Source organism: Manacus vitellinus, unplaced genomic scaffold (genome assembly GCF_001715985.3).
Source record: "Manacus vitellinus isolate BGI_N305 unplaced genomic scaffold, ASM171598v3 scaffold_41_pilon, whole genome shotgun sequence".
Taxonomy (NCBI): domain Eukaryota; kingdom Metazoa; phylum Chordata; class Aves; order Passeriformes; family Pipridae; genus Manacus; species Manacus vitellinus.
The window spans coordinates 6,205,866-6,232,611 of NW_021940545.1; the positions used below are offsets into that span (position 1 = coordinate 6,205,866).

The following is a 26,746-nucleotide window of genomic DNA, read 5'->3' on the forward strand; positions in this document are numbered from 1 at the left end:
GGTCCCTGCGTGGTCACACGTGTAAATACCACATCCATGCCATGCCACAGGGGTCATGGAGCCCCCATCCCTGCCCAGTGCCAGCACGGTGGGATGGCCAGATGCTGTGCAGGGCAGCATTTCCCCATGTGGTGCACTCGGAGCAAGGTGACTTTGGCCCTGATGTGATGGGGACTGGCCCTGGCACTTGCACACAACCAGACCCCTCAGAAGGGCCACGGTGGGGTTGGGACAGTCACTGTGGGTGATGCAGGAGGTGACCCCACGCACTTTTTGGGGACCTCTTGGCCTCTCACTGTGACCACAGAGGGTTTGAGGCAGGCTGGTGAGGGGTTGCCCCCACACTGGCCCCTGCCGCAGCTTGACGGGTGTCAGGGAAGCATCCTTCCCTTTCCCGGGAACAAACCATGCCGTCGCAGCCATCTGTTCCTCGGGCTCCAGCCCGGGCTCCCTGGAGGAATCACGACACCAGCCGGCTCACACCGGCATTGAGGAACACGGAGCAGAGCTGAGCCGCTGCTGGGGAGCAGACCCAGAGCACTGCAACAGGGTGGTGGGAGAGATGGGGCGAGGGTCTCACAGAGGCTGCACATCTTCCCGTCCCCCTCCCTGCAGGCCCCCAGCGAGTACGAGACCAGCCCCGACCAGCTGTTCTACCGCATCGCCCACCTGAACCGCGGGCAGCAGTACCTGCTCTGGGTGGCCGCCGTCACCTCCGCCGGCCGCGGCAACATCAGCGAGAAGGTCACCATCGAGCCCGCAGGGAAAGGTACGGCGGGGCTGCCAGGCTGGGGGGACACACCCCTGTCCCCTGCCCCAAGGGGTGCTGTGGCAGCCCCACAGCTGGTGGGACAGGACGGCTGGGGGTGACCCCAGGGCAGAGGAGGTGTGGCGTGGGTGGCCTCGGCTCTCACCATGTGCCGTGGGGTCTGTGAATGGGGTCTGTCTCCCACAAGGCTGACCCCCTCCTTGTCCCCAAGCCCCTGCCAAGATCATCTCCTTTGGAGGCACTGTCACCACGCCGTGGATGAAGGACGTGAGGCTGCCGTGCAACTCTGTTGGGGAGCCAGTGCCTGCCATCAAGTGGACCAAGGACAGGTACTGAGGGGGCTGCCAGGGCCCGGTGCCAGCTGCTCTGCCCTTGCTGTGTCACACACAGCTGATGCACCCTCTCCCCTCCCGGCAGCGAGGACTCTGCCATCCCCGTGACGGTGGACGGGCACCGCCTGATCCAGGCCAACGGCACCCTGGTGCTGCGCTCGGTGAAGGCCGAGGACTCCGGCTACTACACCTGCACCGCCACCAACACCTGGGGCTTCGACACCATCATCATCAACCTGCTGGTGCAAGGTGAGGGTTCCCAGCTCCGTGTCAGGGAGCAGGTGCCCTGCACGGACGTGCTCCGTCCCTGTGCTGTCGCTGCCCAGTGCTCAGTGGGTGAAGCACCTCGGGGTCTGTCCTGCACGAGGGGCTCGTGCTGGCCCAGGGCTGAGTGGGAGGTCTCATTGGCACTTTTGGGGCACTTTGTGTGTGTGAGGTGTTCACGGGCTGTCCCTCCTCCTTAGTGCCCCCGGACCAGCCCCGCCTGACTGTCTCCAAGACCTCAGCATCGTCCATCACGCTGGCCTGGATCCCTGGGGACAACGGGGGCAGCTCCATCCGAGGTAGGGCTGCTGTGAGCAATGGGGCTGGTGCCAGCACCTCATCCCAGAGCCATGGGTGCCTCTGCTTCTGGGAGCTGAGGCTCGTGGAACATATTTTTATGCCTTTCATGCCTTTCAGGCACACCCCTACACACTGTGCCACATTTTTGTCTCTGTGCCCCAGTTTCCCCCTCTCCAAAATGCTCCAGAGTAAGGTTGATGCTTCTGAGCTCATAGCAGGGCCTTCCAGCCCTGAGGAGGGGATTGTGAGGTGTTTTGGACAAGCTGCAGGGTCTGAGGTAGCTAAGGAAGGGCACATCATTAAGTGCTCAGGTGCTGGTAGCCAGGATCAGCCACAGTGCTGCTCCATGTCTCCCGGCAACTCCGAACCCACTAGGACAGGAATTGTCCCCTGTCCCTGCCAGGCTGAGGGTTTCAGGAGGGCTCCAGGAGCATCCCTGCTTTCCCAAGCCTCCTTTCTGCTCTGATTCATCTCATGAATTATACGTTGAAACAGCTGCACACGGAGGGGGGAGCGAGGAAGGAGACCTCGCTTACAATTAATTAAAAGCATGAAAGTAATTACAAGCAAATCTCCCCAGCCAGCAGCCTTTCACTCCAGCGGACTCTGTTGATAAATTTGGTTATAATTGGATTAGAAATATTAAAAACATGCTGCATGTACAAAATAAATAAATAACCGGTGGCAGGCACCAGGGTGCCAGGCACCGTGGGCGGTGTGGGGGTGTCAGGGCTGGTGTTGACACCGCTGGGAATCATGTGCCCACAGACCTGGGAAGGTCCAGGTATTACCATCCATAGGGAAGCCTTGGTGCTGGGGAAGTGCAAGAAATGTCCCTTCCCTTGGCACTGCTTTGCCCAAGCCGGAGCTGGTGGTTCGCAGAGCACCTTCACGTGGGTCCTTTGGCATCACCACACCGGTACCCAGGTGGTGTCGGCACCAGAGTGGTCCTGCAGGCTCTGCATTGTGTGGCTCGTGACACACAGAGCAAGGCAGAAAGCCTACCCTTCTCTGTTATCTTCATTTGAGAATTGGCAAAATATCCTGCAAAAATAGCCAGTTGTGTCAGTGCACCATGAAAGTTTGGTCAGAGGCTGGGGCAACAGGGTTTTGCTGTCAGGGGCATCAGTGCCCTCAGTGCCGTGTCCCTCCTCCCCAGCTCCCTGTGCCTCTCCCTGAGCAGCCCAGACCAGCCATCTTCAGGCTTGTTGGTGGCAGCGTAACAGGTTTGCTCATCTAGGACACAGTGTGCTTCCTAATACTCTTCATCACGGGAGAGGAGGCGGCGTGCAATGACAGAAGCAACTTCCCTGCAGCTTCCCGAGGGAGCTAGTTAATTCCGGCTTTCCCTTTATAGCCTCGCACCAGTCAATCACACAGTGCACTCCCCTGTGGGAGCAAGCAATGGGACCGTGCTGGTGGCACTGGGGGTGGGCCACGTGTGACTGGGGCCCTCTGGCAGAGCACTCAAGAGGTGCTGGGGGTGCCCACACTCCTCTTGTCCTGTGTGGTGGGCAGAGCAGGCAGATTCCACCAGCTCTCGTGAGCACACAGTGGTGCACAAATCGGTGTGTAGTGGGTGCCCTGGTGCTGCTAGGCTGTGTTGGATTTGGGAACTGAGTGTGCCAAGGTGGGAGGGGGTACCCAAAGGCTCTGTGCCAGCCATAACCCCTTCCTCTTGCCCTCACCCCTGTGCCTGGGGGTGACCCTCTGTCCTTGCTCCCAAAGGCTTTGTGCTCCAGTACTCGGTGGACAACAGCGAGGAGTGGAAGGACGTGTTCATCAGCTCCTCCGAGCGCTCCTTCAAGCTGGAGAGCCTCAAGTGTGGCACGTGGTACAAGGTGAAGCTGGCGGCCAAGAACAGCGTCGGGGCCGGACGCATCAGCGAGATCATCGAGGCCAAGACCCATGGCAGAGGTGAGCCAGCCCCACGGTGTCCCTGGGGGACACAGGGCGGTCCCCTCCCCGCCACGGCCCTCCTGACAGCCCCTCTCCCGCAGAGCCCTCCTTCAGCAAGGACCAGCACCTCTTCACCCACATCAACTCCACGCACGCCAGGCTGAACCTGCAGGGCTGGAGCAGCGGGGGCTGCCCCATCACCGCCATCGTCCTGGAGTACCGGCCCAAGGGCAACTGGGTGTGGCAGAGCCTCCGCACCAACAGCTCGGGCGAGGTTTTCCTCACGGAGCTGCGCGAGGCCACGTGGTACGAGCTGCGCATGAAGGCCTGTAACAGCGCCGGCTGCGGCAACGAGACCACGCAGTTCGCCACGCTGGACTACGATGGCAGTGAGTGGGGCACAGGGTGGGGGGAGCACTGCCAGGGGGTCCCGGGGTGCTGATCACCCACCCACCCACCCGCGCTCTGCCCTAGGCACCATCCCCCCCATCAAGTCTGCCCAGGGGGAGGGCGACGACGTGAAGAAGCTCTTCACCATCGCCTGCCCCGTGATCCTGGCCACGCTGGGAGTGGCCCTGCTCTTCATCATCCGCAAGAAGAGGAAGGAGAAGCGGCTGAAGAGGCTCCGAGGTGAGATGAGGCTCAGAGGCTCAGCGTGCAGGACCAGGCTGTGTTCCTGGACAGCCTCGTTGTGCCCTAAACATCTCCCTTAAAAAAACCTCCTTGTTTTTTGTGTCTCTTGCACAGATGCCAAGAGTTTGGCTGAAATGCTGATCAGGTGGGTCTCGGAGCTGCCTGTGGCTGGTGCTGGGTGGGGAAGCAGGGGAATGCTTCATGTCTAGGACTGGTCCTGGATGCTTTTGAGCCCAGGTTCAGCCCTGTCTAGTTCAGACCTTCCTGGGCTGGGGCTTGTGAAGGTTGTGTTGGTGCCCCTGTAGCACAGCAGCCTGTTGTTCCTGGCTGCTCCTGCCTGCTGGAGGGTCCTGGCACCCGCCCCAGAGCTTGCCTGGGCAGAGCTGAGCCCTGGGTGGGTGGGCTGGCTGGTGGCAATGCCCAGCCCGTCCTAGGCTGGAGCCGCCGGGGCTCTCTCCGGTAATGGCCGGGTCTGCGTCCCCTCTTGCCTCACAGCAAGAATAACCGCAGCTTTGACACGCCGGTGAAGGGGCCCCCCCAGGGCCCCCGACTGCACATCGACATCCCACGGGTGCAGCTCCTCATCGAGGACAAGGAAGGCATCAAACAGCTGGGTAAGCACAGGCAAATCTCCCATCCCTTTGTGCCCCCGAGTGCCAGGGGATTCCCACGGATGGGCTGAGTGTGGGCCAGCAGGCGCCTACAGCGAGATCCTGGCCAGAGAAAGGTCTGAGCTCCAGCTTCTTCCCACAGGGGATGACAAAGCCACGATCCCTGTGACGGACACGGAGTTCAGTCAGGCAGTGAACCCCCAGAGCTTCTGCACGGGTGTCTCTCTGCATCACCCTGCTCTGATCCAGAACACGGGGCCCCTCATCGACATGTCGGACATCCGCCCCGGCACCAGTGAGTGGTGGCAGTGCTGTGGGTGGGTGTGCTGGGAGCAGCACGGGGGGCTTGTAGACCCCTGTCCCCCAGTAGTGGCTGTGCCCAAAAGCAGCTGCTGGTAAGGCAGAAGTTGCGGGCAGTGCTCCAGGGACATGGGACGGCATCCTGGCTGTCTGTGGGAGGGACCCACCATGACCGTGTCACCTTCGTGCCTTAGACCCTGTGTCGAGGAAGAGCGTGAAGTCTGCACACAGCACCCGCAACCGCTACTCCAGCCAGTGGACCCTCACCAAGTGCCAGGCGTCCACCCCGGCACGGACCCTCACCTCGGACTGGAGGACAGTGGGCTCCCAGCACGGCATCACGGTCACCGAGAGCGACAGCTACAGCGCCAGCCTCTCGCAGGACACAGGTGGGCCAGCACTGCCAGGTACTGCTGCTGGCAGGGATCTGCCTGTTTGGGGTGCACAGGTTCACTGGCCATGGCCCCCAACTGTGAGTTCAGGGCGACTGCAGAAGTAGAACTTAGTCAATGGGATCGTGGAACCACAACTTGGTGGCTCTGAGCAGCCAGACCAGTGCCCAGCTCTGGGAACAGATAAAATCATAGAATCCTGGAGTGGTTTGGGTTGGAAGGGACTTTTAAGATCATCCTCTTCCATCTCCAGCCATGGCAGTGACACCTTCCACTAGCCCAGGTTGCTCCACACCCTGTCCAGCCTGGCCCTGCGGATGGCCGGGTGTATCTCAGCAGGGACAGCCTGGGCACTCCCGTGATGACAGTGAAGTGGAAAAAGGCACTCCCAGGGCAGGAAAAACTCCCAGGTAGGTGACACGTCCTCTCCCCCCCAGACAAGGGCCGGAACAGCATGGTGTCCACGGAGAGCGCCTCGTCGACCTACGAGGAGCTGGCGCGCGCCTACGAGCACGCCAAGCTGGAGGAGCAGCTGCAGCATGCCAAGTTCGAGATCACCGAGTGCTTCATCTCCGACAGCTCCTCCGACCAGATGACCACGGGCACGACGGACAACGCCGACAGCATGACCTCCATGAGCACCCCGTCCGAGCCCGGCATCTGCCGCTTCACCGCCTCCCCCCCCAAGCCCCAGGACAGCGAGCGCGGCAAGAGCGTGGCCGTGCCCATCCCACACCGCGCCAGCAAGAGTATGTACAGCTCCTGCCCGGCCCCAGCCGTGCCCCAGGGCTGTCCCACCACCCCAGGAGCCCTTCCCGTTCCTTTAGTCCTTTGTGTTCTTAGTATTTCTTCCCACCCTTTAATATTCTTTCTCCATTGCTTAATATGGTTCCCCATTTCTTCTGGTATTCCATCCAATTCTTGTTGTTCCTTTCAATTCCTTAGTATTCCTTTCAACACTTTAGTATTTCTTTCAATTCCTTAGTATTCCTTTCAGTTCCTTAGTATTCCTTCAAGTTCCTTCGTATTTCTTTTCCCAGTTCCTTGGTATTTCTCCCCATTCTTTAGTATTCCTTCCCATTCCTTAGTATCCCCCCTCCCATATTTTCTTCTTCTTCCTGTTCTTTAGTTTCTTTGCATTCCTTCATATTTCTTCTTCCATTCCTTGGTATTTTTTTAATCCCATTTTTTAATCCCACTGTTCCTTCCCCCTCTTAGCATTCCTTGCCATTCCTTAGTATATGAGAAATATATTGCTTAATGTAAGAAGAAAGAATTCCTCATTCCTTATTCTTCTTTTCCATTTCTTGGTATTTCCCCCCCTTTTTTTTTTTTTTTACTATTCCTCCCCCTTCCTAGTATGCCTTTCCATTCCTTAATATGCTTTCTGCTTTCCCTGGTATTTTCTGCTGGTTTTTTGTACAATTCCTTCCCTTTCCATTTCATTTCCCATTCTTTAGTGTTCCTTTGCTTTCCTTAGCATTCTTTTCTCATTCCTCGATATTTTTTACCATTTTTTCCTATTCTTTAGTGTTCCTTCCCATTCTTTAACATTCCTTTGCATTTTTTAGTACTCCTTAACATTTGCTGGTGTTCTTAGCTCATTCCTTGATATTTCCCCCATTTTTTTTTTACTATTCTTTTCCACTCCTTATAGTATTCCTGTCCATTCTTCAGTACTGGCCCCAGACCCTCATATTCTCCCCTTCATTGCTGTTCCTCATTATTTCTCCCCCTTTTTTTAGTATTCCTCATTATTCACTATTTCTCCCTTTCCTTTAGTGTTCTCCAGTATTCCTTCACATTCCTCAATATTCTTTCCCTAGTTTTAGTGCCAGCACCCTGACAATCCCCCACCCCATCTGTCCCTTTCTCTGCAAATAAGTCCATATACTTCTGTGGTATATTTTAAATTGTACAGTGTGTATTAAGTATGTGTGTTACAATTAATTGTGTATTAATTGTGTGTTACAATTATAGCCTTTTTTAAAAATGTAGTTTACAGAACACATTACACAGACACAATTAAAGGCAAAAGTGTTTCATAGCACAAATATAACAATATATAAGAGACAATCTAATAATGCAGGGCCTTATATATATTTTTATATATAAATATATTTATATATTTATATCTATTTATGTATATATAAATAAATATATATATTTTTATATATATATATAAATCCTTATATTAAGGTATTAACTTTAGATGATGCTGTAGAACACAACACAGCTGAATACAGTTTACTGTAGCACAGACACTATTTATATTAGTGTAGTATATTTAATATGACATACACAGCACTGATGTGTACTGTACATTGGAGCTGTAACATGTGGCAACATTCAACAACACGTGGCAACATGTTATGGCAAAGAGAAGGGATATTTACACACACCACCTCACAGAGCAGATGGGATCTGCACCCCCCTGATCCCCCATCCTGTGTCACACACCAACAATACAGACCCTACAATGTTTTAGAGCTGTAAAGAGGTGAACAGGCACTTACAGAACACACCCCATAATATACACAATTAAAGCAGTAATGCTGCAGGGACAGAGGTGTTACATGTTACAAATATCAAAGACAAAATAATAACTGTGTTTTACATCTACATGTAAATCCTTAAATTAAGGTACTACAGCTGCAGAGGATGCTACAGAACACAATTAAAGGCAGTAGTGTAATACAACAGAAATATAACACTTTAACACCTATAAGAGACAATATAACAATGCTGGGTCTTATACATACATCGACATAAAACCTTAAATTAAGGTAATAACTATATATGATGCTATATAACACAGCATAGCAGAATCTATTATTGCAGCACAGACACTACACTGGCAGAGTAAAACCTCCCATATAACACACTATCTATCATATCACACTGCTGTGGGCCCGAACAGGTGCTGCAGAGAGCAGGAATATTTACCACAATGCTTTACAGAACAGAAGGGGATCTTTATGTGCAGAGATACCACTGTGATATATCACAGATTAATAACAAGCATCCTGCAATACACGACATACACGACCTATAGTGTGTTACAGCTGAGTAGAGATGACATGCAGCTTACAGAACATATTATAAAAACATATACAACTGAAAGCAATACTGTTATATTGTCTCTTATAATAACACACTATCTTATATATATACACAAATATATCCTTAAATTAAGGCACTAGGTTATATACAAGGCTATAGAACACGTAGCAGAATATATTGATTATTGCAGGGCACTATAACATTTGATGTCACACAACATGGATAACACTGATGTTATTTCCACACAACACATTACAGACCATAATCAGTGCCTCCATGTATGCCACTGTCCACTGTCCTACTCTGGGCATTACAATGTGGCCAATTCTGTCAAATTCTGACACTTTCTGACCCCGGGCATTAGAATCTGACACATTCTGACACTTTTTGACCCCAGGCATTGGAATCTGACACATTCTGTCAAATTCTGACATTTTTGACCCTGGGTATTAAAATCTGTCAAATTCTGTCAAATTCTGACACTTTTTAACCCCGGGTATTAAAATCTGTCAAATTCTGTCAAATTCTGACACTTTCTGACCCCGGGCATTAAAATCTGACAGATTCTGTCAAATTCTGTCAAATTCTGACACTTTTTAACCCCGGGTATTAAAATCTGTCAAATTCTGTCAAATTCTGACACTTTCTGACCCCGGGCATTAAAATCTGACAGATTCTGTCAAATTCTGTCAAATTCTGACACTTTTTGACTCCGGGCATTAGAATCTGACACATTCTGTTAAATTCTGACACTTTTTAACCCCGGGCATTAGAATCTGACAGATTCTGTCAAATTCTGTCAAATTCTGACACTTTTTGACCCCGGGCATTAAAATCTGTCAAATTCTGTCAAATTCTGTCAAATTCTGACACTTTTTGACCCCAGGTATTAAAATCTGACAGGTTCTGTCAAATTCTGACACTTTTTAACCCCGGGTATTAAAATCTGTCAAATTCTGTCAAATTCTGACACTTTCTAACCCCAGGCATTAAAATCTGACAGATTCTGTCAAATTCTGACACTTTTTGACCCCGGGTATTAAAATCTGACAGATTCTGTCAAATTCTGTCAAATTCTGACACTTTTTAACCCCGGGTATTAAAATCTGTCAAATTCTGTCAAATTCTGACACTTTTTGACCCCGGGCATTAGAATCTGACAGATTCTGTCAAATTCTGACACTTTTTAACCCCGGGCATTAAAATCTGTCAAATTCTGTCAAATTCTGTCAAATTCTGACACTTTTTGACCCCGGGTATTAAAATCTGACAGATTCTGTCAAATTCTGTCAAATTCTGACACTTTTTGACCCCGGGCATTAAAATCTGTCAAATTCTGTCAAATTCTGACACTTTCTTGACCTCCCGGCATTTAAAATCGACAGATTTGTCAAATTCTGTCAGAATTCTGACACTTTTTAAGCCCCGTGGTATGTGTGAGAAGTGCGTGCAGAGAGTCGTGCAGAATGTGCGTGACACTTTTTACGCCCGGGCATTAGAATCTGACAGATTCTGTCCAAATTTCTGACACTTTTAACCACCGGGCATTTAAAATCTGTTCAAATTCGTCAACATTCTGTTCAAATTTCTGACACTTTTTACCCCGGGGTATTAAAATCTGACAGATTCTGTTCAAATTCTGACACTTTTGACCCTGGGCATAAAATCTGACAATTCTGTCAAATTCTGACACTTTTTAACCCCGCGGTAATTAAAATCTGTCAAAATTCTGTCAAAATTCTGACACTTTTTTAACCCCGGGTCATTTAAAATCTGTCAATTCGTCAAATTCTGACACTTTCTGACCCCCGGCCATTAAAAATCTTGACAAGATTCTGTCAAAATTCTGTCAAATTCTTGACAACTTTTTTAACCCCCTGGGTATTGAAAATGCTGTCAAATTCTGATCACTTTTCTGACCCCGGCATTAGAATCTGACAGATTCTGTCAAATTCTGACACTTTTTAAACCCCGCGCATTAAAAATCTGTCAAATTCTGTCCAAAATTCTGACCATTTTTTGACCAGCCGTTGGGTATTAAAAAATCTTGACAGGATTAACTGTTCAAATTCTGTCAAATTCTGACACTTTAACCCCAGCATTAGAATCTGTTCAGAAATTCTGTCAAATTCTGTCAACTTTTTGACCCCGGGCATTAAAATCTGTCAAATTCTGTCAAATTCTGACACTTTTTGACCCCGGGTATTAAAATCTGACAGATTCTGTCAAATTCTGTCAAATTCTGACACTTTTTGACCCCGGGCATTAAAATCTGTCAAATTCTGTCAAATTCTGACACTTTTTGTCCCCAGGCATTAGAATCTGACACATTCTGTCAAATTCTGACACTTTTTAACCCCGGGCATTAGAATCTGTCAAATCTGTCACATTCTAATTCTAATGCCCGGGGTCAGAAAATATCTGACCAATCCTGTCACACTCTAATACTTTTTGACTCCGGGCATTAGAATGTGACCAACAGTGTCTCATTCTCATACTTTCCTCCTCTGTGCATTACAATAAGACCAACAGAGTCATGTTCTAGTTCTTTATTATTCTGTGCATTACAATAAGACCAACAGAGTCATGTTCTAGTTCTTTATTATTCTGTGCATTACAATAAGACCAAGAGAGCCATGTTCTAATACTTTATTACTCTGTGCATTACAATAAGACCAACAGAGCCATGTTCTAATACTTTATTTCTCTGTACATTACAATATTAGCAATAGTATTACACGATGATATAAGACATTGTATCCATCCCTGCCCACCGGAGCTGGGCAGGTCCCATCCATGGCGTTGCACCGGGCGGGTCGGTTTTGGGTTGGCGCCCGGCCGTGTTCCATGTGCCAGGACAGCACCACGTGCAGAGGGCGGTGGGCAGAGGGATCCCCGCAGAGCCTCACCTGCCTCCTCTTCCCTCGGCAGGTGACTACTGCAACCTCCCGCTGTACGTCAAGTCGGACGCTTCTTCCGCAAGCGGACGCGCACGAGCCGTTGCCCGTTGGGTGCCGCCCGGGAGGCCTCCCATCCGGAACCTCGCCCGGGCCTACCACGCGCAGGCCCGGCACATGACGCTGGAGGGCCCGGCACCAAGCCCCTGGGGCTGCCCCCCCGCCTCGGCCGCAACCACCTTACCTCAGAGGACTCTCCCATGCCCGGCACGGACCGGACCACGGCCGCGCCCGCCGCCAGCGCCGCCCCGGCTCCCCCCGCCGCGCAGAGCCCCCCGTCGCCGCCGCCGCCGCCGAGCCACGGGTGCCCACGCACTCCAAGTGGGGGGCTCCAGGGACTCGCTCCTAGAGATGAGCACGTCGGGGTAGGCAGGTCTCAAAAACAGGGCGCCGGAGCCTACTCCAAGTCCTACACGCTGGTGTAGGGCCACCCGCCGGATGCTGCTCGTCCCCCCCCACCCCGCGCCATTTATATTTAATTAACAAACTTGTACATAACGGACTCTTTTGTATAAAAATGAAGCTATTTTCTTCTTCTCCGAACAGAAAAAGAAACCAGGGCACAAAGAATTTGATGTTACAGATTTAAAAAATATAATATATATGTAAACATATATATATATTTCACATCATTTTGAAAGGGGCACAAGGAAAGACTCAGCGACTTTTTTTTTTTTTTTTTCTCTCCCTGATCTTGTCGGTGGTTTTAAAAAGGAACGTCTCCGAGACATTGCATGCTATTTTACTGTTCTGAAAACAGCAGGAGTTGCTTCAATTTGCAAATGCTTATGTGTTAATACCTTTTTCTATGAAAAAAAACCCAGCGCTGTGTGCAATAAAGGTTATGTTTATACACGGGTGTTTGTTAAGTGAGCAGGGAATTAAGGCAGAGCAGGCAGGAGGATGGAGAGGGACAGCCCAGGGCAGCCAATGTACAGAAATACTAAGACATGGGATTAAATATTAAGGAATACTAAGAAAAGGGATTAAATATTAAGAAATACTAAGGCACTTACCGACCTGCAGAGCCGTGGGGTGGGAGGAGGGTCAGGGATGGGAACAGGGTCCTGAGTGGGACAGCCCAGCCACGGCCAGGCTGTGCCACAGTCACTGGTAAGTCCAGCTCCAGCCCAGGGTGAACCAAAGTGCCAGACAGGAACCCTGGTCCAGCTCCTCTGGAGGGGTGAACCGATGCCAGGACCCTCATGGGTATGGTTCCAGCATCGTACCAGCATCCAGCCAGGCACAGCAGCTCCTCACAGCAGGGCCTGGCTCCCTGGGATGTGGCAGCAGGGAGAGCAGGAGGAGCAGCACCACTGCTGAGCACAACGAGTGGTGAAACCCAGCACATGGAAACCCAGCACACTGTGGTGAAGGGCAGCACAGCAGGGAGCCCAGGAAATCCAGCACAGTGCCAGGGATCATGATGCATCTGCCTTCCATCATGGTGAATCATGGCACAGGGCATGGTCCAACACTGCACAGGTGCCCCAGGACACAGGGCATTGTGTCACACCACAGCACACAGACACCACAAAGCCCAGCACAGCCCCCACCATCATTTGTTCTTATTTTTCTTCTTTGTTTTTACCACCAGCCACAGCAATAAACCACCAAAGAGATGCAGGTTCTACCTTTCCCTTTTCATAAGTGGTTGTGAAAGCAATAGCAGCTGAAGCTCAGGCAGGAGCCAGGGGCTCTCAGTCCTTCTCACCTGTTCTGCTACCCTGGGAAGGCAAAAATAATTCAGGCCATTATTAACTCTTATTTTAGTAACCCAAAGTAGAACTTCACCTTCCTGAGGAGCTTCTGGTGCTATTTGAGGTCTAAATAACTAACTGCACTTTTATTTCCTTATTTTCTGTAATGTATAAGCTCAAGTTTTCATCAGTTCTCCATCCATGCTTGCTACCCACTGGTTCCAGCTTTTTCCTTGCAGATACACTTCCTATCTTAACTCAAACCAGCTGTTGGAGCATCTATACACAGGTTTGTACCACTCTTTTTTTTTTTTTCTCTCTTTACAGGGTTTAATTCACCAGTTATAATCAAGTGCTGCAGAGGTCACTTTTTCAATATCTCTCCATTTTTAAATGTAGTACCCAAAGAAAAATTACATGGAAATACAGTGACTGGTGCTACTGGTGGCACTACCTGCAGTCTCCACATAGAGCAGTCCCCTTCCCTGCCTGCTGGCACAGTGGTCAGCAGATCCTCCTTTGCCATCTGGTTCTTCCTAACTAAGGTAACTCCTGAAATCCTGCAGAGCTGGAAGCACCTCAGCAAGAGCCTGGCAGCTGTTCACCCCTGGGGCTTGAGAAACAAGCTGTTCAGACAATTTCTTATGCCCATTTTTTATAGTTTTTGGCCATTATTCAGGTACAACTCAGAGCCAACCTCTGCCACAGAGCATCTCAGATGGAGAGGGGCACCTTCCCCACACAGGCTGGTGTGGAGGCATCAGGGATGATGCCCCAAATGCCAGGGCTGCTATTTCCCACTCATGTTCTTGCACCAACCCCCCCATTGACCCCTGTACAGCTTTTCTTAGGAACTAGGCACGAGTTTTCCTATTAATTCAATTTTAACAGCTCTCTGGAGACAAAACCATGGTAAGTTTCCAACGTAGCATGAAGGAATACACAGATTTTGTACTGTGCTCATACACAGAACATGAGCACAGCAGCTGAATGGGGTCAGTCAGGCAACCCACAGGTCCCTGCAGCAACCTGTCCAAAGGCAGGTCTGTCCCACACTGGCCAGTGTTTGCCACAACCAAGGGAAAACAGTCCTGCCCTTTCTGTCTCTCCCTGAGAGCAGTGGAGAGTGGTGACCAGCAAACCAGAAGTTCAAAACCAGTTCAGAGCACATCAGAGACTCATAAACCTTTACACAGTACAGATTAAAGAAAAAAAAAAAAAAAAAAAAAAAAGCAAGTGCCCAGCCCCATCTTAAAGCAGGGTCACCACCAAGGCAGCACCTCCAAAAATGCCAATACCAGGCTCAGAATAGAAACAGAAGAGAAATTAGAATTAGAAATAGAAAAGGCAAGCGTGTTCAGCTGTAAGAGTAAGTAGATTAGCAAGATAAAGAGCAGGACAGATTAACAGAGATTAATAGGTCTTTATTGGAATTGGCTAGTACAGATTTCCTTCTATATCTTAGCAAGGATTCTCCCCCTTCCCTTCCCCAGCAGACACAAGCCCTGGCCTTGCACAGTTTAACAGAGCCCAAGTTTCCAGCACTCATCCACAAGACCCCAACACCCCCCTGCTCCCAGAGGGCCCACTGCCCTTTGCCACAGCAGGGTTTGCAGGAGAACAGTGAATTCAAGCCACACCAGCTACACCAACTCTGCCTTCAACAGCAAACAGACAAAAAGCCCTCAAGCTCAGAAATCCAGAGTTTCCTTTCAGGTCTGCTTTACCAGCTGCCTTGCACAGCATTCCAAGGTTACCTGCCACACACACCTCCTGGTGCCAGCCAGCCCAGACTGCCCCCACCACCCCAGTGACCGAGCCAGTGTCACCAGCCCTGCTCCAGAGCAGAGCCACGAGCACTGGATGCCACCACAGCCAAGCACAGACAGAGTCCAGACACCTAACACAAGCCAAAGGTAAGTAGGGGCAGCTGGGGACAGAGTGCTGGTAAGGAGGGCTGAGGGTAATTATGGCTGGAGAGGAAAACAAAGGGCTCTTGGGGCACAGCTCAGCAGCTCTGCACAGAAACCCCAACAACAGACCCAGCAAAGCAGCACTGGAGACCACGCTCAGGGCTCTGAGCCAGCAGCCCCTCCATGCCCTGCTCCTTCCCCCAGGTCCCCCAGTCTCCCCTCACCCCCCTGCTCACAGCAAATCTCCTGTTTCTGTGCTGGCCCAGAGCTCTCTGCCTTCATATTCCCTCTTTCAAGCTGCAAACAACAGCACTCAGAAACAGAGACACTCAGACCCAAGACTCTCCTGGACTCCTGTCCCTGCCTGACCAGGAGCAGGTCTCTGTTCAGCTTTGCTGCACCAAAACACCAGAGCAAGGGGCTGGGTGGGCTCTAACCCAAACACCAGCATTACCACAGGGCTGCCTCAGGAAGAAAAGCAAGTTCAGCCTCAGGAGACAGAGTCCCACCCCACACCTGCTCTGGCACCCCAACCAGTTGTCCCCAAGAAAAGGTAAGATCAGCTCACAGCTCAGCTCCTGAGTTGCCTGCAGCACGTCCCCTCGGTGACATTCCCACTCCAGGCTGGCTCCTGGACACTGTGCTGGCACCTCTGCCAGCCATCCACCCAGAGCAGAGGACAAAGGTAGTTGTTCCATCCAACTCCAGAAGCAGAGTGAAGGAGGCAGAGGCACAGGGGAGGGTCAGTGCTGAGTGAAACAAGCCCCAGCTGGGCAGAGACCAGCCAGCACAACCACCTTCAGCTGGGTAGGGCCCCACTGCCACCCACACAGCTGCTGGGACTCACTCATTGTGACCCAAGGGCTGGCCAAGGACAGGCTGCAGCATCACCCCCTGTTCCAAGGTCCCCAGCAGCCCCCCTCCAGCTGCACCCTGGCCCACGAGGCAATGCTGTCTAGGGAAGGACTGAGCAGGACAGAGAGCTCCCTCTGAGCAGCGACCAACACAAGGGCAGAGAACCTACAGCTGCACCAAGGGGGTGCAGGTGTAGGTTCAGGGGCAGGTTCACAGTCACCACAGCCCCAAATGTCTCTGGGGTACAGAACAGACAAACAGGAGGGACAGTGCAGGGTACGGGTGGCTGATGTATCTACTTCTTTTCCTGCTTCTGCTGCTGGTACCTCCTGAAGTGGGTCTGGATGGTGATGGCTGCCCTCTCCGAAGGGTCGCTGAAGAACGTGCTGTCCTTGCTGTCGTCAGGGGTCACATCACCTGGGGTGACAACAGAGCACCACAGTGAGCACAGGCAGTGCTGGTGGCCCTGAACAGGCTGCATAGAGCAGGGCAGGGCTCTGGCACCCCCACCACAGGGTCAGTGGCCTCCCCAGTCCCCAGGCTCCCAGACAGGACATCTTTCCTCGCTGGGGAGGTCAAAGAGGCTGAAAAACTCAGAGTGTGAAACCACAACTCCACTGGCTCACAAAGACACCTCCAGGGCACAGGGAGCAGGGAACAGGAGGCAAAGTAAAGCCCAGCCTCCCTGGCAGCACTAAGCCCTCTATTTACACAGCTCCACTCCCCAAAGACAGCAGCTTCCCCACGTTTAATCACCACGTATGATGCTCACTTACTTTCGCACACACAAATAAGATTAGAAAAAAAGCCCGGCACTGTACAGCAATAAAGCTCTCATGCTGACAAATGGGAGCCCTCCCCACTCCTGCTTAATGTGGCATTAGGGAAGTATTGTGAAATTCAACAGGAACTGCATCAAAGCCACTCAGCAGTGCTCCTCTAAGCCAGTGTGTCACTGCTAAGCACCCCCTGAGCAGCCATCAGGAATCCTGGGGCCAGATGCTGCTGTATAAACTCACTGCTGTCACCTGAACCCATTTCCTTTCACAACATAAAAGAAATTGCCAAGTAAAAAGATAAATAAGAGAAGGTCACGTTGGGAAGGGGTTCCCTCCTGCCCTGCTTAACAAGACACACCATCAGCTGTAAACCCTGCACAGTGCACAGGTCCAAGGGCAGAGGCTGAGGACCACAGGGCAGGTACTGCAGTGCCTGTCAGGAGGAGCCCTGGCTGTGTGGGCTGCCCAGAGCTCCACAGGAAACACCCCTGCCCAAGGAGCTCAGCCACTGTCTGCCTGGGGACCTGCACCCACTGCAGGGCAGTGAGACCCCCAAACCAGTGACCAGGCTGGCCAGAGCTCCTGGGTCATCCAGGAGGGATGTCACAGCAGCAGCACCCCCAGCCCCCACTGCCCCTTATCCGATTGGCACCAAGAATAGAACTGCTCAAAATCCTCTTTGCTGAGCCCTTGACTTCAGCAGAGGGGCAGAGCCTTGGAGACCAGAGCAAGGAGGAAAGGGGGCTGAATTCCAGGAGGGTTTACCAGAACAAGGAGAAGAGAAGAGGAAGAGGGGTTGTTTTGGGGGATAGTGTGAGTCCCCCCAATGTGACCCCATGGGAGTCAGTGAGGCAGGTTTCACGGGAAGAGGGGAGAAGGGATTTGCGCAGCCACACATGTACTGTTATATATTCAGTTATGCATCCCTGGGACCTTCACTGGCTGATACTACACATATTAACAAATATCTCACCATTAAATATCCTTTAATAATGTCACAGAGACAGATTTTTGGAAGTAGAAAGACAGCAAGAAGGATGCAGGTGCTGCAGTGCCTGCTCTCCTGCTGCATCCACAGTCCCAGCCCCGAGCTTCCCCCATTACCTGGGCTGTTTTTTTTTTTTTAATGCTTCCCTGCCTGCCCCATACTCACCTTTGTCTCCAGAAAGTGAGTAGATGCTGTTGTGCCGAGAGCTCTTTCCTCTCTAGAAAAGTAGAGAAGAAAACTAAGAGTTAGTTGTATCCCAGGCAGAGGCAGTGAGGACAGTCCCTTTCAGGCCAGCTGGGAATCTCTGAAAGGGACAGGACCAGCCCCACCAAGCTTTCCACTGTCCATTCCCTTTGGGAAACTGGAACATGATTACTGTTGTTCCCTTAAAGAGCACTGATTAATTAATCTACATTTGTGAAAAGACCTCCAAGGAGAGGCAGGAAAGAATTTTGCATCCAGACTCAGAGCTGTGAAATGTGCCAGTATACCTTGGAATGGATGTTGGCACAGATTATCCTCACTGGATCTGCATTTCAAACCAGCAAGGAGACTGGCTTGCTGGGTTTGCTTTCCCCCTTCCAGCCCCTACACTATGAACCTGCAGTTCCAGGGATGCCAGGTCTGATAGGGGATATTTCCATTCCTAAAAATAAGCTTGAATTTGCCTACAAATACCTCTCCTGCATTTTTCATCTTATCCCACCTCCTGACATCACCTTATTTTCCATCTTTTGGAGGGGGAAGAGAAAAAAACCTCTCCCCCCTGCCCACGCCTTCTGCTCGGAGCAGCCTGCCTGGCTGGCACAGCTGCCCCCTGCAGCAGGCAGTGGCACCCCCCGAGCCAGCTGCCCTGTGGTGCCCCCAGCCCTCACCTCGCTGTCCCGGCTGGTGCGGCGGCTCTGGGACACGCACTGGATCTGCCAGGGCAGGGGCTGGTACACCAGGTAAGGCAGGGGCTCCTCACGGAACAGGCTGGTCTCCAGCTGCACACAGAAAGGGTTTGCAGCAGGTAAGAGGACAGCAGAGAAAGGGGAAGAGCAACAGAAATTCCTGCTCCTTCACATGCACCACCAGTGACCAGAACCCTTCCTGGCACCACCCTGACGAGCAGCTCATCGGGAGGTCCTGGGGCTGCAGAGCCCACAGGGCTCCCAAACCTCCCAGCCAGGGTCTGAGCAGGCACAGAAGGCCATTCCCACCAGGATAAGTGGAGACCACTGCCTCCTCTCCCTGCCCCCACGGAGAGCAGCCCTAGACAGGGGAGAAATGCAAGGGAAGCAGTAAATCCCAGCCCGGACTCACCTGCCTGACCGCCCTCACCACAAAGAACAGCGCTGTCATCAGGGTGCCCAGCATGGCCGGGGTGTCCAGGGGCTCCCTCTGTCCTGGGAAGGCACAGCTCTGGGAGCAGAGCACGGTGATGTCCGAGCAGCCAGGGACTGAAGTGTCCCCCCTTGGGCAGGCAGAGACCAAGCCCTTAATGAGCTTATGGCTCGAGCTCCTCCTGGTGAAGTAATCGAGCGCTGCCCTTTTAACTTCTAATCGCCGAGTTTCTCCAACAGACACACTGCTGGCATTCCAGGAAAAGCAAATCCCCTTCTCCACCTACACAGGCAGGGCAGTGAGCACAGACACATGCACAGCCCAGCCCCAGGCTGGGCTCAGATCACAGCAAAACCCCCACACCAGGACGCTCTCACAGTCCAGACAGGACTTGGGATGTCTCAGAGCCGCCCTGTGCTCTTTGCAGGAACTGGGGCAAGTCAAGGCTTGGTGGTGGTCTGTTTTCTTTTTAAGGACAAAACTATCAGCCTCCACTTCTGCATGACCAGCTGACCCACACAGTGTGCCTCACCAGTCCTCCAGCTCCCACAGGCTGGCTGGCAGGAAGCCACAAGGGGACAGGAACAAGCCACGGGAAGAGAGAAGAGCGTCACCAATCCTCCCTAATTCCTAGGGAGAGCATTACTCAGCAATCCCACCACAGGATCCCAGAAGCACCCAGTGCACTGCTGGGGGAATTCCTGGCTGCTCCCAAATACAGCCCCAGCCAATCTCCAGTTACACAATTTTAACAGATCCCAAGGTGCCAGAGAGAAGCTCCAGCACAACACCTTGTCTTGGTTCTGTAGTTTTGGTTTTTAGCTTTTTCTGTCCCTGCATTTGCTACCCTGACCAGATACTTAAAAGAATAATGGTAATAAAGCCACAATGAGCTGAAGTGGTCTTGGAAACTGCCAGAAATGACCTTGACAAGACAAAACATGAGACTGCCCAGAGACAAGCAAGGGAAAGATGTGAGAGGCAAGTACAGCTGGATATCCAGAGCTACAACAAAATAGAGCTACAACCACCACCATCACACAAAACAGGCTCATGTTGATTTAATTTTGTACAAAACCAGATACAGCTGCTATCCCAGGTTTTAACAGGAAAAAGGAACATGTTTCAAACCGAGTTATTGTTAAATAAACTGGCATTTCTCTGCAGCACTAATCCATGCTTCTCCCAACACACGGAGTGGACTCAGTGATAATGGCTTTGGCCACAGTGAGCCAGAACCATGGAGTCCCTTCTAAAACACCTGACTGGAAGGATTGCCATGTTTCCCCCAGTATCCAGGAAACTAAAAGCAAAATCCCTACAGACAGGGGTTGGTGCAATCCAACAGCAGATGGGAAACCCGTGTTTTGATCCCTCCCTTCCTAGAGAGGACTAAGGCTGGCTGAGTAATTACAAAAATTCTAAGAAAATAAGCAAAAAAAAAGTAAAATAAAATATACAAACATTCTTAAGAGTTTTAAAATGATGCTCATCAAAAATATTATTTCTCTTTGCATGTAAACATCCCCCTGCCGTGCTCACGGCGTGTGCCAGCACACACCACCCAGGAGCAGAGCAGGAGGGGGCTGTGCATCATCACCCACCCGAGGAGCACACACAGCACGGAGGGTGAGGGGCATCTCAGGAGAAATGGCTTTGAAGATCATTTTTCACAGATGGGATCCCTTGAAGTGCAGGCGTCCTCATCAGGCAAAATGGCAAGTGGCTCGGCATCTTTTTAGGGCATAAAATATTTAGAGTCAGCTTGGAGAAAACACTGACAACAGACAACCAAACACCACATTCCTGCTCAGCAGCACGAAATCCTGACCCCTCCCCACTGGGTAGAGTAGCACCATCTGCCCCCTCGTGCATCCCAGGGGGCTGGGATACACTCTGGACACGGCCTTTCCCAAGGAACACGACTGCAGCCACCCAGGGAGCAAAGCCACGAGCCACCATCTCGCAGCTGAGGTCCAGGAGCTGCTCACCCCAACCCCTCAGCCAGCTTTCCAGTCTCCAGAGCCCGTCCCACAACTCTCCTCTCCCAGGATCCCTGTGGAGCTGCTGCAGGAGCAGCCAGGCCAGGCTCAGGCTGGATGCCAAGGGCTCCCCAGCCCTGCCCAGGGAATATACAGACAGGGCTGTATATACAGACAGAGCCCAGCTGCTGAGCTGAGCCCTGGATCCCTCTCCCAGGGCATGGAAGGAGCAGGTGGGGCTCTGTCTCGACATTCACAGCAGACTGAGCTCCTCAGCAGTGCCTGCACCAGCAGACACTCCTCACACTCCCCTGCCATCCCTGCTCCCGTTGCCATTGGCACATCCATGGCACAGGAACAGAGCTCCCACAGCTGCTTGGCTGAGCAGCTCTGGCCAGTCTGGCACAGAGAGGAGCAGGGACTGCTTGTCCAACGCTGCCATGGAGAGCCACTCCTGGCTCAGTTCCTGTTGCTTCCACCCCAAACAAGCAGAACATTCCCCAAGAGCCAGAATCTGTCATTCCCTGATTTTGTCCCCAGACTCTGCACCATTCCACTGCTCCTTCTCCCTGCTCACACGTGCCACAGGCCAGCTGACACGGCCCACCTGCCATGGAGCATTTGCTGGGCTCATTTCCTGACACGTTTTCTCCAGCACAGTCTCAGCTGGATTCAAATCCTCCCCCTTGACCAGTTACTCAAAGTCCTCCATGATTCACAGCTCTGCCTCACCACTGCTAGAATACTAATGAGGGAAATGTTGATTTATCGAAGCCCTGATATGTCACCGCTGGATTAAATAGTCTATAAAGTATATTTGGACACATTACAGGATTAGAAGAATCCACCTGGGAAGTTTGCTTCCTCCACTCTCTTGCAAAGAGACTTGTTTTCAAGGACACACAGACTCAGCAGTGGTGGCTGAGTGGGCATCACTGAGACCCAGCACACCACAGGGAGACCCCCACCATCTCTCCAGAGAAAACCCCCACCTTTCAGTAGTGGTACACCTTAATTTGCCTGTTTTCATCCATTCCCAGCTGGAGGAGGCTGGGGCTGGTGCTGCTGGCCGGGGGCTTCTGTGCACGTGGGGAGAGAGGTCTGGCAGTCGGGTGAAGGAAAAGCCTGGCTTAGAGCAGGAATTAGCACACCTGAGCACAGCCAGACAGGGCAGGTACTGAGGTACACAGCCAGCCTTGTGCACACATGCTGTATTTAGCCTGCTGCATCCCAGTCAAATGGAATTAAAGGGGGATTAGGGAATTCAGAGATGCACCAGGCTCAGGACAGCACAGAGGCCCCAGGGATTTGCTGCTTACAGTGAACACTGGAAGAGACACCAACATACCACACAGCCTGGAAACATCCCTGCTAACAGCACAGAGAGGTCTTGCCCTCTGGATCCAACCTCATGCTGCAAGATGCCTTGAAATGGGAGAAGAGCTCCAGGAGGAGCCCAGCCCTTGTGGCCACCCCATGTGCCAGGTCAACATGTCTCCAGGTGCCCTCACTTCATCCTGGGCTGCCCAGCAGGGCCTGCCCGTGGCAGACCCCCTTCTTCCCTGCCACCTCCTCCACTCTGCACTGTTTGGTTCACATTTTCTAAATTCTCACATTACCAGCTCTAACTGCTCTTTTATGGCAGAGCAGCATCCCTAAAGGGCATCACAAGCAGGGAAAGGAAGGGAGGAGAATTCCTCAGTCATGTACAGCTCAAGGAGCAGCAAACAGGTCGCTCATGCTCTAACTGCTGAGCACCACATTCCTTTGCAGAACCAGACACTAAGCTTTGGTGCTCCCAATTCACTCACCTCCTCCTGCCTGTTGCAGGGAGCAGGAACACAATTAAAGGCCAGACCCAGGTAAAGGATACGCTTTTGAGTCCTTCCTGAAGCTTTTCAGCCATTTCTTGTTGCTCTCGATCATCCCCTCGATGCTCATCTTCCCCTGCTCACGGAGCCTGGAATGCTGCAGCTGCCGGATTTGTTCACTGTGGCACATGAGAGAGTGAGAGGGTGGGTGGGAAAGAGAGGTCTGGGCAGAACGGATGAGAAAGTGATGGGTTGTTATAGAAGGAGCTCACCTGAGCACGTGGCAGTGAACAGCTAATGTGATAACTTATTAATATATTATTTTTAATATGTAATTTGTTATTGTTATTTTTAATATGTAACATGTTGTTACCAACACGTAATTTACAATTTGTTATCTGCTAGCTATGTATGTGACCCAATAATCATCCCAGAGAAGTGACAGCAGCACAGTGGAACATCTCAAGGAAGAAGACCCTTACTCTGCAGGTATGTATCCCAGCTTGTTGTCCAGAGGCTTGGGATTCCCACTGAGCGATGAGATCCCATCTGGAAAACAGACATTAAATACAGACTCACCAAAATCAACATTCCTTATCACTCCTTATCCCATTAGCACCCTTCCTATCAGCGGCTCCAGTGCATCTGCCCTTCCAGCATTGGAAGGGTGAGACAGCCAGAACTTGCAGGGCTGAGAAATCAAAAGCTGAAGGCAAGGAAGAAGAACGGATTAAGGACAGGAGACTCACCTGGGAAATACCTGTGCCATTTCTCTGCCAGGATGTTGTCCACTGACCGCCCTGAGATGGAGACACCAGTGCTCAGCCCACTGTTCCAGGCCCACCTGTCAGTGGAAGGCACCCTGGAAATATCCCCCAGGGAGCTGCCTGCCTGCAGGCCTGCCAAGGAGGAATATGTGGACAGAGGGATGCCATCACGGGCTGTCGAGGCGAAGAGAGGGGTGTGGTGATGGCTCAGGGAGTCCAGGACACCCAGGACCCCGTTCAGCTCACTGGTGATACACTGCAGAGAGTCCCTCAAGTGCTGGATCTTGTCCAGCTGGGGGACAGGCCATAAATCCATCCTCAAATCAACTGAAGAAAGAGAGGAGAAAAAAGGGGTCGCAGGCAAGTGCTAACAAGAGCAGCCTTTGTGCAAGCAACCCAACCCTCCTGCCCCTCCTCCCCTGCACAACTCCAGCCACAGGCAACTGAAGGCCAACAAAAAGCACATGCAGCAGAGAGGGAATTGCAGCAGCCTCTCCTGCCTTGGATGTGAAGAAGGGGAAACCCAGACTCCTGCAGAAGAGCAATACAGCTCTGCAGCAGCAGAGGGAAGAGCTGCAACCAGATTTTACAATGCACAGAGATTTCAAGGGCAAGTTTGTGCACAGTCTCCATCCCTCTTATCTGCCACTACAGGCAGGAAACAAGTTTTTCCAATCAAGTTTCATGCACAGAGCAGTCCCAGCTATGAAAACCAGACCTGCCTTAGACACCACTGAGCACAAGTGAGAACATCATCAGAGAGGTGCAAGGCAAAGCCAGAATAGGTCTAGAGCCTCACAGGTTGGGCACAGCACACCGAGCCAGTCAGGCACTTACATTTAGGCTGACACAGTTCTCCAATGGATGCACTCTCTGTGTCCTCAGAGTCACTCAGATCAAAAGTCACCACCTTCTTGCAGGCAGCACTCTTCAGTGTATCCTCATCTGAGAGCTGCTCAGGAGGAAAACAAAGCAACAAAACCTGCTGTATCATCCCTGAAACATAAAAGCTGCTGGAAATCTGCCTACAGCTTGTCTACTCAGTCAGGCACAGGTCAAGTGAAGGCAAACTCGTCTTCAGTCCCTGACAGCAAAATCTGAGTATCAAGAGGCTGCTTAGGCTCTGGAAGTGTGAGAGGCCAAATCCAACAGCCATGTGAACTGGCCCTTCTAGACAGGAGGCAACGTGTTTTGTGCTTTAAATAACCCTCAGAACTCTTGCAGGGCTGGGTTCCCTCTTTGCACCCTCCAAAGTCTGTGCTCTTGCATCTGCTGCTGCCCTGCCCAAGGCCACGTGGTCCCAGGCAGAGCCAAAGACATTCCAAGGCTTGCCTTGGTCAGGAGAGCAGACTCCATCCCAGACCTTGTTTTCTCTAGGCTCTTTTCCAGGCTGCTCTCTGCAGCCACACACTCAACAGTCTTTTGTGATCTCACAGAATGTGTTTCAAAATCCAGCTCTGCTGGCAAACTCCAGTCTCTGGCCACCAGCTAAAGGGTCCTCACAGGGACCACCAGTCCCTCAGGGCCTCCAGCCTGGGGGAGGAGGCCAAGAGCTCTGGGCACGGGGAATGCAGCTGGGAAGACCCTGGGAGTGATGCTGGTGTTACCTCCTCCAGCAGTGAAGACTCCAGCTGGCTGAGCTTCTCCTCCTTCTTCTGCAGCAGCACCTGCCCCTTCTGCATGGCCGACTTCATCTTGTCCAAGTGCTTGGCCTCCTGCAGGGGATCAACAGCCAGGCAAGGAGGGAAATTAAACCAGAATGACAGAAAATGATCTGTTACCAGTCAGGGTGACTTTCATTATCTCAATCTGCTCAGCACAGGAAATGATGCTGCTGGAGCGAAACTGCCCCCAAGTCCTCGACAGCTCGGGAAGTGGTGTGGACAGCAAGCAGAGCACATGGCTCAAAGCCCAAGGAAAAGAAGGTTTTACTTCCAAACCCCACTTCCAACAGGGTCAGCACACCTGCAGAGCCAGGAATTGATCCCAGGGCTGTGGGATTGTTTGTGCAGCCACAGTGTCCACCCCCTGTGAACCAGCTCAGGGCTCACCTCCTCCAGGTTCTGGCGCATGCCCTCCAGGAGCTGGGAGCTGTGGGGATCCTGCAGTGCCTCCTGTGCCCTCTGCAGGTCCTGGCGCCACTGCACCCTCGCAGCCTTCAGTGCTGAGTGCCTCCTCCTCATGGAGCGGGTCTGGTGCCGCAGGAACTCCTTGGCATTCCGGAGGGAGGCCCCTTCCGCGGAGATGTAGCTCCGGACACTGGAGCAGAGAGGCAGGTGTGAGTCCTGGCTGCCTGTGCCCTCCTGCACGCCTCACACAGCACCTCCCAAAAACCAGACTGTCAGTGCACCGTGTGTGAATCCAAGCTAAAGCATTTGCTTGGAAAACCAGAGCGAAAAGAAAGGCTTTGGGGCACGTGGATACTCACGGATCACACTGGAAGTCGCTTTCCTCGTGGCTCTGAGAGGCTGAGGAAGCAAGTTCTCTGGATGAGGGCTGAGGAGGTAAAGCATTTCAGAAATTAAGAAACATGTATGGGAAACAGAACCCCAGGGCTCCTGTAAGAATTCCATTAGGAGTAAAAACTTGGAATGACATCACCATGGTACTGCCTAGATCCAAAAACTGTGCCTGGGATGTTCTTCATGTGATTTTTGAAGGAGAGACAGACATTTCTATTCCAACTCAAGCCCTGCTTTTGACTCCAGTATCCCACACTCCTCTCCACCCACTAATAACAGATAGAAATCAGCAAATACTACTGAACACAGTGGCAAAGAGAAATGCATCCCCTCAAATGATTTCACACAGAAGGAACAAAAGTTGGGATTTTCAAGAGAGTTACAGCCTCAGATCTCACAAAGCAAACACCTTCAGAGTCTGCTTTACTCACAGCTTGAGTACTTTCTCTCAGGTCTTCAATACGGAGCTCAGATTGCTTTCTTGGGGACTCCACACTCTCTTCTGCCTCCAGTTCTTTCAGAGTCTCCTGCCTGCTCCTGACTGCTTCCTCCAGCTCACTGCCACAGGAAAGGAAACAGTGGAGGCACTTGATTAGCCTGCAGTCCATCCTGGCTGCAGTGGTGTCCAGATTCCAGGAGGGAA

General features: G+C 51.8%; 2 protein-coding genes across 2 annotated transcripts in view; one reads left to right on the top strand and one right to left on the bottom strand.

Moving 5' to 3' along the window:
• DSCAML1 (DS cell adhesion molecule like 1) overlaps nucleotides 1-11,945 on the top strand; it is a 93,303-nt gene extending 81,358 nt beyond the window's left edge. The window contains 17 exon segments of the mRNA XM_029962095.1: nucleotides 616-769; nucleotides 981-1,098; nucleotides 1,187-1,350; nucleotides 1,566-1,664; nucleotides 3,394-3,582; nucleotides 3,666-3,953; nucleotides 4,039-4,194; nucleotides 4,312-4,342; nucleotides 4,693-4,811; nucleotides 4,951-5,103; nucleotides 5,303-5,497; nucleotides 5,938-6,249; nucleotides 11,495-11,713; nucleotides 11,716-11,798; nucleotides 11,801-11,840; nucleotides 11,843-11,878; nucleotides 11,881-11,945. Coding sequence (XP_029817955.1) covers nucleotides 616-769; nucleotides 981-1,098; nucleotides 1,187-1,350; nucleotides 1,566-1,664; nucleotides 3,394-3,582; nucleotides 3,666-3,953; nucleotides 4,039-4,194; nucleotides 4,312-4,342; nucleotides 4,693-4,811; nucleotides 4,951-5,103; nucleotides 5,303-5,497; nucleotides 5,938-6,249; nucleotides 11,495-11,713; nucleotides 11,716-11,798; nucleotides 11,801-11,840; nucleotides 11,843-11,878; nucleotides 11,881-11,945 — 2,421 coding nt within the window.
• An 8,358-nt stretch (nucleotides 11,946-20,303) lies between these two features.
• The window catches only part of CEP164 (centrosomal protein 164), a 31,700-nt gene continuing 25,257 nt past the window's right edge, over nucleotides 20,304-26,746 (bottom strand). The window contains exons 22-31 of the mRNA XM_025895770.2: nucleotides 26,535-26,661; nucleotides 26,070-26,137; nucleotides 25,693-25,900; nucleotides 25,249-25,356; nucleotides 24,479-24,593; nucleotides 23,624-23,968; nucleotides 23,357-23,423; nucleotides 22,937-23,053; nucleotides 22,074-22,164; nucleotides 20,304-20,815 (exon numbers count right to left, since the gene is read on the bottom strand). Of these exons, the coding sequence (XP_025751555.1) occupies nucleotides 20,723-20,815; nucleotides 22,074-22,164; nucleotides 22,937-23,053; nucleotides 23,357-23,423; nucleotides 23,624-23,968; nucleotides 24,479-24,593; nucleotides 25,249-25,356; nucleotides 25,693-25,900; nucleotides 26,070-26,137; nucleotides 26,535-26,661 (1,339 nt within the window). The 3' untranslated portion in view covers nucleotides 20,304-20,722. The remainder of the gene's footprint in view (nucleotides 20,816-22,073; nucleotides 22,165-22,936; nucleotides 23,054-23,356; nucleotides 23,424-23,623; nucleotides 23,969-24,478; nucleotides 24,594-25,248; nucleotides 25,357-25,692; nucleotides 25,901-26,069; nucleotides 26,138-26,534; nucleotides 26,662-26,746) is intronic.